At 36.7% G+C, this 13,403-nt stretch overlaps 1 protein-coding gene across 1 annotated transcript in view; it reads right to left on the bottom strand.

Annotated features, from left to right (window-relative positions):
* Positions 1-11,919: 11,919 nt before the first annotated feature.
* Positions 11,920-13,403, bottom strand: part of LOC139708871 (uncharacterized) — a 76,684-nt gene continuing 75,200 nt past the window's right edge. The window contains exons 16-17 of the mRNA XM_071620834.1: positions 12,802-12,910; positions 11,920-12,439 (exon numbers count right to left, since the gene is read on the bottom strand). Coding sequence (XP_071476935.1) covers positions 12,271-12,439; positions 12,802-12,910 — 278 coding nt within the window. The 3' untranslated portion in view covers positions 11,920-12,270. The remainder of the gene's footprint in view (positions 12,440-12,801; positions 12,911-13,403) is intronic.

Here is a 13,403-nt window from a genome sequence, read left to right on the forward strand (position 1 = left end):
GAGTTTGTTTTCTTTTTCAAGGATTGCCCCTTGCAAATATGGGTTTCATTTCACGTTGTGGTATTGGTGGGAAGACTTCCTTTTGTGACAGCCACCCAATTTGAAAAAAAAGGAAAAAGAAGAAATATTTTATGTACATGTATATCATACAATCAGCTGGGAAAGATATAGATAGCAATAATATACTATATCTATATGAATTAAGATATAGAGTTTCTTTATGCTATAATGGATCAATTATTCTAGAAATCTTTTCTTGTTGGTCCATGTACATTTCATCAACAATGACATTGGAATGCCTGTAAAGAGTTTTGCATGGATTTGGGATCGCTATGTGTCTGTTTGTTCATTTTGTGTGTCTTTCTGCTTGTATGTCTCTCTGACTGTGTGTTTTCTTTGACTTCTGTGACTTCTGCACACACTCAGAAGCTTCGTAGAGCAACATCGCCGGCAGAACTGCCCCCACTTTTTTTTTGCACCATACAAAGGAATACATAAGGTGTCATCACTTTGGGCTCCCTTACTTTTTTTTTTTAAATCCCGGAAGTGCCTAAGTGGCACTGGAAAGAAATAGACAGAGACATGCTTTCTTTCTTTCTTTGCTGGTCAGCTGAAGAAACCAGGAAGTGCCCCCCCCCCCAACACTTTTGAATAAGCTTCGCTGGCCCTTAGCAACACCATGAAACAACTTTGCTAGTCTAGAGCTAGTCCCGATGCAATTTTTTTTCAAAATTGCTATGATTTACAATCCAAGTATTATGATATTGATGATTTTGTTAGTCATTTTAAGGATGCTAATGCTAGTCAAGCTTTTTTCTCTTCAATACATTTCAATTCTAGAAGTGTTCAGAAGAATTTTGATCAAATTTTAAACTTCATAAACTTGCTTAAACTTGACTTTGATGTTATTGGTTTATCTGAAACCTGGCTCAAAGATGCCGACAAACTGCCTAATATACCAGGTTACAACTCTGTGTGTTATAATAGACGTGGGAAATTAGGTGGCGGAGTTGGTTTGTACATAAAGGACTCTTACTCCTATTTTGAGAGACCTGATCTGGTTAGTGATGATGGTATGTGTGAATCTATTTTTATTGAGATTTGTCAATCAGTAGGAAAAAATATTGTGATAGGCACTATGTATAAGCCCCCAGGTATAAATACGCATAACTTTAATGTTACTTTTGATTCAAAGATCTCACCGCTACTGAAAGAAAACAAATTAGTTTATATTATGGGTGATTTTAATATTGATTTATTAAAATATAGCACGGATAATGATGTAACTGATTTTGTTAACACACTTTTTAGTAACTATTGTCTCCCTCTTATAACGAGGCCTACACGCATTACCAATGCCACTACTACTCTGTTGGACAATATTATTACCAACCAGTTCAATAAGCCTATTCAAAGTGGACTGTTGTATTGTGATATTACTGATCATTTACCTGTCTTCCAGCTAACTGATCTAAATCAAATAAAAAGTGACAGACCAAGAAGTGATATTTATGTGAGAACTGTAAACAAAGACAGTATTGACGCTTTCAGGACTGAACTTGGTTCACACTGTTGGGATAATTTGTATACTATGGAAAATGTTAACGAAGCTTATGATTATTTTGAGTCTGTTCTGTCAGGGTTATATAATAAACACTTTCCCCTAAAGAAAAAAAGTCGGTGTGCAAGAAAGCTTAATCCCTGGATGACTGACAGTATTTTACGTTCTATCAAATATAAAAATTTGTTATATAAGAAATATATGCGTAAACCAAGCAACTTTAATGAATTAAAGTATAAACGTTTTAGAAATACTCTGAATGCTACAATAAGAAATGTGAAGAAACAATATTTTGAAAGGAAATTTGTTGCATATAGAAGTAATATTAAAGCAACTTGGAATCTTATAAATACACTTTTGAATAGAGGTGGTAAATGTGTTACTGATATGCAAATGAAATGTAATGGTGAATTAACTACTGACTCTCACAAAATTGCAAATGCTTTTAATTCATATTTTACTCAGGTTGGTCCAAATCTTGATAAGTTGATACCACAAAATAATTCTAACTTTATGAGTTATCTGGTGAACCCTTGTTTGAATACCATTTATTTTCATGCAACATTTGAAGCAGAAATATGTAGCATTGTCAACTCTTTTCGGAATAATACTGCCTCTGGAATTGATGATTTCAGTCCTCGTATAATCAAACATACAATAAAAGAAATCAGCAAACCGTTATGTCATATATTCAATTTATCTTTATCATCAGGAGTCTTTCCAGATAAATTGAAAATTGCTCGTGTAACCCCTGTGTTTAAAAATGGGGACAAATGTGAATTGTCAAATTACAGACCAATTTCAGTGCTTCCTTGTTTTTCGAAAATTTTGGAAAGGATTGTCTACAACCGTGCTGTTAAGTTTCTTGATCAAAATAATATTGTGGGTAGTTATCAGTACGGCTTTCGCAGCAACTATTCAACTTCCATGGCCCTAACTGACATTGCGAATAAGATTGTTGATACGTTTGAGGAAAATTCCTTTCTTATTGGTGTTTTTGTTGACTTGTCAAAGGCCTTTGACACAATTAATCATAATATTATGTTAGCTAAACTTAAGCACTATGGTTTTAGAGGTGTAGCATACAATTGGTTTAAAAGCTACCTCTCCAATCGATACCAATGTACAAAATATAACAGTTGTATATCAGACTTAAAGAAAATATTATGTGGAGTTCCACAAGGGTCTTTATTAGGACCACTGTTGTTTATATTATACATAAATGACATTGGAAATGTTTCTAATTCCGATACCTCATCGTACATATTATATGCTGATGACACTAATATATTGTTCAGTGGTAAGGATCTTCCTTCTTTGCAAGATCAAGTAAATAGTAGCCTTTCAAAATTGTGTACATGGTTTCAGGCAAATCGATTATCTGTTAACCCCCGCAAATGTAACTTTATTGTTTTTAGTAATCGTAACAAATCATACGACACTGATTTTGTTAAAGTGGAATTGAATGATGTTCAAATTCCCAGGGTAGAGAAAACTAAATTTCTTGGTGTTATTTTAGATTCCAAATTAACATGGAAGCCTCATATACAAGAGACAGAGAAAAAAATATCAAAGAGCATTGGTATTATATCCAGACTAAGCTACATGTTACCTACTGATGTATTACGGATGTTATACTCCACTCTTGTTCTGCCCTATTTGTCTTATTGCAACATGGTGTGGGGAAGTACTTTTCAGTCCAGTCTAAAGAAATTGACTTCAAAGCAAAATAAAATAGTAAGAGTTATACATGGAGCGAACCCGAAATCTAAAGCAGGCCCGTTATACTCAAAACTAAAATTGCTTACTTTGAAAAATATCACCACCTATCAGCAATGTATTTTTGTATATCAGTGTGTCAACAAACTTATGCCTGACCATTTTGTTCAATTGTTTGATATCAATCAGAATGTGCATAATTACAATACACGCTCCTCGTCATTAATGCATTTGCCCAGACCCAGAACCATGTCTTACCAACATAATATTCGTTTTGTGGGCCCCAAGAAATGGAACAATTTATCTAAAGACATAAGAAATGCACCATCTCAAAATTGTTTTAAGATAAGACTCAAGAGAAAGTTGTATTCATCCATATAAGGTAGTCTATAGTGAGGGCTGCTAAATTTCTCTTGATTATACTAAAATGAAATACATGTACATGTATGTACAATGTTGCCTTGTTTGTTATAGTATTACAAGTGTGTGTTTTAGGTTCTCTTTACCTCTCCTTAATGTATTTTTTTCTTTCTTCTCTTTTCTTTTCTTTCTTTTTTTCCTTCTTCCTATCTGTTTTCCCTCCTGCATCCCTAGCTTTAGTCTCTTGTGTATCTGTACTTCGTCTTGTAAATATGTGTATTTTAAACAAAAATGTCTTTTTAGCTATGTTTCAATCAGATTCAACTACATTTTCAAATGTTAAAGGTGCACTCACTTCAAGCTGTGCTTACTGAGTTGTCACCTCCAGTTTGTCATTACTGAATTGTTACTGCTGTTTATACACGAATTGATCTGGAAATAAATGTTCTATTGAAATTGAAATTGAAATTGAAATTGATATGGAGGATTTACATTTGAAGAGTTTTATTGCAAAATTTTCCAAAATTTTCAAACTTGTCAAAGTAAGTCCATCGTCAGATAGAGCAAAATCAAACCTTTCCAGCAACATCTCACTTGTGACATAACAAGGAATATTCTAGAAGATATGATTAGAAATATCCTGTATTTTGTTATCATTTTCTTTGTTTTTTAGCAGCCTTAATGATTAATCACAAATATCTGAACTTAACAAAAATTGAGTTAGCTCGTTTTGCAATAAAACTCTTCGTTTCGTTTTTTGTAAAAGCACTTCAACACAACATGACCAGCATCAGGCCATGTGACGAAATGATCCCGAGAATGTACCTATCTATATTTTGTAGATGGACAGCTGTTCACAATCACAACATTGCAGCTTTTGATTCATGTTGTGCATATTGTGGCTATTCAGAGAAGAGCCCAGGATCTGTACTACGTCTGAAATAACTGATGGTAAATATCAATTATACTGTTTTACTTACGGATGTTTTGTCCGTCAAATTTGCCCCGCTGTTATGTGTTTACTTGTACAGTATTTAATGACCACAAATTACATTGCTAGTTTGATATTGAATATGCTGCATGGATAAATCTTTAGATTGCCTTGTGATGAGCATCGATGTGAACCAGCCAGAAAATTTAGGTCCCGTTGACACCACTTTATGCATTTATTTTGTGCATACTCTACCGAAATTTACATTTTGGTAGAGATTTTGGTGACAGGGCATTCCTGTATGCTGCACCGAAATTATGGAATAATCTCCCTTTGTTTGTAAGGCAAGCAGCTACAATTAAAAAGTAATCTTTTGAACAATGCATTCTATGTTTGAATTATGTATGTTGTGATTATTACTTTGTAATGCGCAGTAGAGTATATTTTTATAGTAGCTGCACAATATAAATGTCCTTTATCATTATTATTATTATCATTATTACGAAAATGTTATCCATGTCATGTGAGTAATGCCCAAGTCTTGCCCATTACGAAGTACATTTAATACAAAGTCATGTTCATCCTCCATGCAAAATGGTTTTCCCTTCAGACTGAGTGGCAAATTGCAGGTAAAACCTGTGTCATGGGGATATTGAAGGAAGATACAATATTAGCATTTAATGTTTGATCACATTACTTTCTCTCTTTGTAACAAAGTATCCAAATAACATTAATACATCCTGCTGTTAAAAACCGTTGCTCTTACCGAATATCAAACAAAAATCACAACAAATGGTTTAATATGCCTCATTGAGTTGTTATAACTTCAAAATCCTTTGTTTCAAAATGATGCAGTGTAGTTGTTGAATGTGACGTGGGGCTGAAAGGGATAATACAGAGAAAAGAATGAACCAAATCACACACATTGCACAGATTTTTCCTAGTCTTTATCTCTCTGCATTGACACTGCAATCATTCCTGCTTGCAAGAGAGTGTCTACGCATTGTTGGCGGTGTATGAAGTATGAAAGGAGTGTAGCCATGAAATGATGGCCACCATACCACAATGTTCATTTTTTTTAAAATTGTCTTCAGCTGCAAAAGACAGTGGATGCAAGAATTTGATGCTTCCCACATAAGAACCAGGCAAAATCAACTGAAATATGCTACCTCTGCTTACACAATTCTTATTTTCATTTTCTTGAACTGTATAGGTCTATATGGTTGTGTGTCATTTGTATTGATCTCAGAGGGTTGTATTGTACGTTATCCCGTTAATAAAATGTTTTTTCTCAACAATTCCTTTGCTGCTATTCATTTTGTATGTGTTTATTTGTATTACATTGTATGATGAGTGTCAACTACTCACTCCTGGCTCAAAGGAGGGAATTACTTGTTGTTGTTATTGTTGTTGTTGTTGTGTGTAGATGTCAGGATACAATATTTTATATATAATGGGTTCAAGAATGTAGCCAATTGGAAGTGCTGAAATGAGTCATGTGTGCGTGCATTAATTTCTTACTAACATGCATGGCCTGACGTCACAATGTTTACACTAGCAGTGCGCACTCAATCAGTTGTTACAAGTGCCTCGCGCGCTACTATACGCGCTGTCAATCCTGTAAACAACTTCTAGTTCGGGCTGCTGGCCGGCCTTTCTTGTGCATAACATGTGGCGTACGTATACTCTTATACGTACAGTACTTATATGTGCGGGATTTCCGAGTGCGACGTGCGTAAATGTTTGGGACAAACATCTTCAGACATCTTGACTTTTTGACTTGAGCAAGTGCTACATGTAGCTGACTGGTATTGACCCACAAAGGTACATGAAAAATGCTGTTAGTTTTTGACCCACTTTATAAAACAAATAATACACAGGATTATTTCGTGGCGTTAGTGGAGATGCAGCTCACTCTCGGGTATTTACAATGTAGTGCAACATGCACACGGCTTCACCTCGTGCATGTTTCACAATTGTGAATACCCTCGAGTGCGCTACATCTCCACTAACGCACTCTATCCTGTGCATCATTTGTATATTAATAGGATGAAAAACAGAAGATAAAGAACAAGACACAAACATTTTATTGTACCCAGACACTTTAATACCACCGTATGTGATCTTCTGCTCCTGCAAAGTGTACATTTCTTTTTTCTTTTTTTTCGTTTTTAAAAAAGGTCTTTACATGCAGTAATAATCCTGTACACAGTATAAGTATATATGCAATGTCCCCTTACACCAGTGAAAGTTAATAGGCAAAGTTAAACGTAGACAGTTCTTTCTTGTTTTCTCAGGAATATATAAATATTTAACCATCTTCATTACTTTCTCTAGCTTGTATAAATTTCATTTACAATGCTTATTTTATGAAAAAAGGAAAGACATTTCTTTATCTATTTTTCTAAAACTTATTGCGTACAAATAACAATGTTTCAATAGTTTCCCCCAAATGCTGAACTCCTTCACCATGTATGCTCATAACTGAAGGACAATAACATAAAATCATAGATTTGTACTTCTCTCAATCCTAAAACAAATATAACTGGGATTATCTTGCAATGTTTCATCTTTACTGCAAGTAAACATGCTTGGTAGAGACAAAAGAAAACCTCAACATCATTAATACAAGAATACAACATTGACAAAACTTCTGTTTTGAAAAGTGCAAAAGGTTGGTTGAAGTCATACTCAGTATTTAGATAATGACCTCCAACTTGGATTCCACAGAATCACAACTTAAGCGGAGTTAAAGCTGGAACACCATTCCTGACTGCCGGCGTGAATGCGTACAATCTTTATAATGCATGAAGGGGGCTACGATTTAACGTAACAGATGAAGAAATTTTGTAAACCACATGTGTAATATCACCAAACCTGAAATGCTAACACATGTCAAGAAAAAAAGGCAGCCAATTTTCTTTCTTTGCCATTTACAACAATTATGAAACAATATTAAATCAAAGCAGCACTTTTAATCCTCCTTGCACGCTCCCCGTGTGTATGTGCCAGAGTTGTTACTTCGTCCCTGTATCGGGCTGGACCTTCCTTAAAGGTCAGCAGTGGACACATGACTTGCTTCTCGCAGGAATTGTATGTTGGCCCCCCATAGTTTGCCTTCAAATAATGCTTTTAATCAAGAGACATCAATTACAACAGGCTTATGAGTCTCACATCTCCAGTATAAATGGAGGTTCATATCTTAAGCCAGTGGGATCAGTTGAATATGTATCACACTTATAGCAGAAATTTTCACCTTAATTCATTTCTTTTCTTTTTTTCTTTTTTTTTGGGGGGGGGGGGGTACTAGTGTGAGGATCAATGAACATGTTTTTCTTTATTGTTTAGTTTAGTTTATTATAATTATTATTATTAATATCATTATTTACCAGCTGACATGGACTGTAATAATAAAACATCTTAAAACACAATCAAAGGGAAACTGACCAGAAATTCTCAGGTTTGAATCCCTATGGAATCCCATTTTCTTTGCTCAATTGTTCAGTAATAAATATATCTTATCTACAAATTTACCTTTTCCCCAAACGATACTTCACAACTAGGTAACATAATTTGAATATGGGAAGTCTCAACTGCCCAAACATTTCAATACTTTTTATACTGCCAAACATTCCCATACCACAGGGGAAAAAAATATCATATCCTATAATGTCTCGATGGGGGAGAATGGAAAAACAGCCATGAAGGGATTTGTAAAAAATAAATATGATAATGCAGTAATATTTCAAAATTATGATTAAGTAATGCTACATTCAATGAGGATGAATACAATTTTGGTCCATTTCCAAATGTGAACACCAAATCATTCATTAAGCAGACTGCCAATTCATCAGCAAAGTTCATTGCAATTTTGCAAGCACTATGGGAGGGTGAGACACAGAATGACAATTCTTTAATTAACATTTTAAAACATCAAGAGCATTTGTAAGACGCACAAACAGAAACGTGAATTACAGTAGGTAATTGCATGAAAGCCAGCTTGGGAAAAAAGACCAAAACAGATCGTCCATCTTAAGCTGGACATCCAGTCACAAGTATAACAGAGAAAAAGAAAAAAAAAGATGCCACACTGTCTCTGCTATAAAGCTGTCCAGGGGCCCGTTTCATAAAACTTGTCATCAGTGACAAGTTGTCATAGATGTGACAAGCTACTGAAATCCTTGCATCTGATTGGCTGAGAGCAAATTTGTCAATGAAATGTGGCAGTTGTCACTGATGACAAGTTTCATGAAACGGGCTCCAGGTGTTGTGAGTTCTGCTGAAAACATATCCCATAACTCTAATCCCCAATACTGTTACAGGGGAGGGGAATATAGCCACATGAGGAGCGCCCTCTGTTGACCACACATGAACAGACTTGCTGGCATACAAAGATTTACCACTGATCTTACCCATAATATTCAGTGACATTTTGAGTTGATAGATAAAATTCAACAAGTACGGTCCTGCCACCATAACTGCCTGCAAATAAATAACCCATCATGATGGTAAACCTACAAGTTACATACCAAACTAAATTGACCATGCTACCGCAAGATCATTCTTACTGTTTTGTGATAGAATTTCAATTAAAAAGAACAACAAAAAAAATCAACTGGAAACACTTATTAAATGCATGACAACAGCCCAGGATCAGCCAAGTGACTATGGAATGCAGGCGGTATATGAATGCATAAAACAGCACAAAGAAATGATGACCACACTGCTAAATTCAAGATAAGGCTATCGAGTCCAAGGAAGCATAAAAATTTGAAATTCTGAGACACACACAGACACATCAGTAAGCATTTTTCTTTTTTTTATCTCAACTGTTTTATGTTGGTCAGAGTTTTCACTTTTCTAAGATGTCGACTTCTCTCTATTTGTAGCCTCAACAAGATCTTTCCCATTAACAGCTGTGACTCCGTGGTGTGTAATGGTGTTGAATTACCCACCACTGATCTACAAATAGGAATACCCCAAGACAGCGTGAATGCGAACCTCATTACAAAGAGGACCAAATATAGAGGACCAGTAAAAGTGGATATTATTACGTGAGTAATTTTTTTTAAATGTTCGGTTGGGTAAGGATGAATTTTGCGTTTTTTTTTATTCTGAGGAATCGAGTCACTTAATAGTGGCGCATACATCAGGCAAAAATATTTGCATATTTCATTTTTTGCGCTAGTTTCAGGTCACGCGAAATGCGTGAAAATGTCCACACTGCAAACATTTCCACTTTTACAGTAACTACACACAAACCTAATTCAACCCCCTGCTCTGTTATGAGAGAAAACCACAACTTAAGTGTGATGGTGATGCATGTGACAGTTGGAGAGAGAGTGAAATGCCACTTTGCATCAATTTTTTTCGTACCTGTGACCCCTACACAGGCAAAATTTCAACATGCAAATGAAACAGAACGTCAAAAAAAAGAAAGGAGTGAAATTGACACACATAAAGAATTAAGCACAAGATTGAGATAAAAAAATAAAAATAGCGTATACACATATATATGCATATATATGTATATATATTTTTTCATTGATATAATATAATCTTTTTGACACATGAAGGAGTATGGTACAGCTTCAACACTCATCATCTGGTCTCCTTAAACTTCAAAATTGCAAAAAACAATCAAAGCATTGAGCCATCATTTGGCAATGCGCTCCATGTCCAACCTTTCGTGCATTGCTGGCCTCAATAATACAACTGAAAGACTTGAAAAAAAGCATTATTGTATGATGAAGCCCATTGGAAGCATTTCCTTGGTTTACAAAAAAAAAAAAAATGCAACACAAATATGTAATCATACATGAATTGAACTGAGTAATAAAATGAACATACACACGTGGTTAAGGCATGTTTTTCAGTGGCGTCTCACAAATATTTGCCCCCATGAAGACGAGCAACACACTGCAATATACAGAGCGGGATTGGTATCCAACCCCATTCTCCTTGCATCAACTAATGGTCCACAGCAGGGTTGGGACCATAGTGGAACTTGCAATTGGAAGCATAATCTTCTTCTCTGCTCGATCAACTTCTACGAGATTATCTAAAGGGAATGTGCAGATGCCATATATTATGCTTCAGATTGAGCAGTAGTGGAATCGATATTTTCCGTGTAGAGTAAGGGAAACGGAGGATGACTTGTCGAGGAATCTCATTTTACTTCCAGCATACAGAAATTTACTGAAGAGAGGTTATCATTGCATCATCTCACGTGCCTCGCAAAAATCTTGAATGCACGGTCATACCAACATGAACACTGTTCCTCATCAAATGGTGCACAATTCTAACTCAATGACATCCTGCTAAGTACAATTTGCTTTGCTGTGAACAATTGAAACAACATTCGTTATAGTAAAGTGCGGCTGCAGTAAGGAGTTGGAGCTGACATCAAACTTTACTTCTTGCTGCATCGATCCAGCGACAAGGTTTCCATGATGGAATGGCTTTTGGCACTGCTATCTTCTTTGCTGACAAGCCATCGTTCCACACTGGGTTTTTTGACATGACGATGTGTTAAGAGATATCAAGTCATTCCCAGCCTTGTATATTAAGTCGTACCTCTCAGTCGCTTTAAAATAACATTGGGGATAATGCTGTGATTGGTTGAATTTAATGATGATGTCACAAGGTGACAAGTTCGGTAATGTAATATGGTGATATTGCCTTCTGGATAAGATTGGAACAAAAGAATGATGAGAAATCACGTAGATCAAATAGATCTTTATGCTTCAGCTTTTGAAGTTGCAGTTTGAGCTGTGCTAATGAAATTTATATTGAAATTGTACTACATATCTGATTCAAAGCAAGATCTGGTAATTTTGAGTATGATTTGAGGGCATAAGTTTCTCTCTGATTTTCAGATCAGAATGAACTCAATAGAACCTGACACTGAAACAATTGCTGCAAAATATGAGTATTCTAAAGGACTACCCTTTGGTACACAACCACACTATTCAAAGGCTCCAGCACAGTTTGCTTCAGTTCAGTTTTTGTTTTGACAGACATGAGCAGAAAAAAGAGAATATTTTTGGCAAATCACTGACCCTTGAAATGCTGATCATCACAGAATACAAAACAAAAACATGATCCTCAGGTTGATGTAGTGAACGTCGGTGGAAGAGAGATCGCTCCAGATATAAAGGTCAGAGACGGTCACTGCTGCTCCTGTCCACCTCTAATGTGTGGTCAACTGGCTGATTTTAGTCCTCCCTGGGCGACTTAACTCATCCACTGTCATCACGAAACAGCCTGCGTTTGGTCAGACGCCCAAAACCTCCAATGCAACGCCAGCAACTTGGCGAGATGATGCAGCTCCCGACTGACACATCGTGCAGAGTGAATCAACTAAAAAACAAGTCTTTCACTTTTTCATACATACTAATCTCCAACTGCTGGATTTGAAAGGGGCCTAAGTGATGACGGAGAGCTTTATAAATAAGGAAAAAAAAATGGCGTACACAGCCAGCTGTCACCGACTTGCTTTTATTATACGAAGAAGACAAATCTAGTTTAAACATGCTTGTGTATTCACATGGTATACAGTGAAGTGAAATCCCCCATGTCTTTGATGCGCTTTCGACAAGGAAAGTCCGCAGATCATACACTGCTGAGTTTGAAGAGTTCATCCACAGGGAGGGGGGAGTGGGGTGCGGTTCATGATGTCTCCCGGCTTGACACCGCTTCAGAAGATGTGGTCGTACTCGAGGAGGACAAACTCCATCACCTGGTTCTGGTACACGGTCGCCATGGTCATGTTCATGCTCTCCCGCTCCGGCCACATGAGTGTGGGGCCAAATACCGTGGCCAGGTTCTTGGCAGGCATGCGGTTGTGTTGTACATTGTCCATGACCCTGGGGGTGGGGAGATCAGATGGTTGGGGGGGGGGGCAGGGTAGGAAGATAAAAAGAGAGTTGGTTGAAAATATTGCTTTGCTTTTGGATAGGTAAAAGACGCTTTGCCCTTTTATTACTAAAACAGAAATGAGACAAATAATCTCTGCAGCTACAATTTCTGACAAAATGTATGGCAAACAGGCCTACACACATTTTCACTTCTCCATATCAAAGCTGTGCCAATACTGTGATTGTACAGGTGAAGGAAAAGAGAGAAATCAATATGAAAATACCCGACCAAAGAGTAGCACACACACACACAGACATAACTACATGTGTAACTCTGGAAATGGACCCAAGGTTTTCTCAGCTCGGCTTACCGTTTGAGATGAGAGAAGAGTGTACGAATGGTTTCTCGGTTGACTGGAGGCATACCCCTGATCAGTTCTTGGAATGCTTTGATTTTCTGCTCTCTACTCGGTATCTTGGCTGCAACGAGAGGAACAAACAATGGCAACAAGACGGTCACATGGATGGTCAATGATGGTTAAAAAAAAAAATGTAAATACCACAAGACAGGGGAAAAATTTGCTGCTGCAAAGGCGCACAGATCAAAGTGAAAATTGACACCCCAGTAGGAATGGTTATAACTGTATGAAAAGAGGCATGTTGGATGATGATGTTGTCAACTGAGAACTTTCCAACTGTTTTGTGCATACCAGATATCCATACTTAAGCGATTTTAATCCTTTCTTCCCCAAACATCATCAGCTCGGTTATTGCAATACAATCAAAAGACGATGAACAGGATCAGACTATTTCTGACTGCTAGCGACAAAATGTTTACATTTATATGAGATTTAATATCTTAACAGGGCTCGACACTAACGGTGGCCCGGTGGCCCGGGGCCACCGAAAAATGAAAGTCGGGCCACCAAATTTCAAAAAAGGGCAAATTTGGTGGCCCGCCTCGGGCCACTAA

The sequence above is a fragment of the Diadema antillarum genome, unplaced genomic scaffold (assembly GCF_040938485.1).
Source record: "Diadema antillarum isolate AM-2024a unplaced genomic scaffold, OU_Dant_1.0 seq00001379_RagTag, whole genome shotgun sequence".
Classification (NCBI taxonomy): Eukaryota; Metazoa; Echinodermata; class Echinoidea; order Diadematoida; family Diadematidae; genus Diadema; species Diadema antillarum.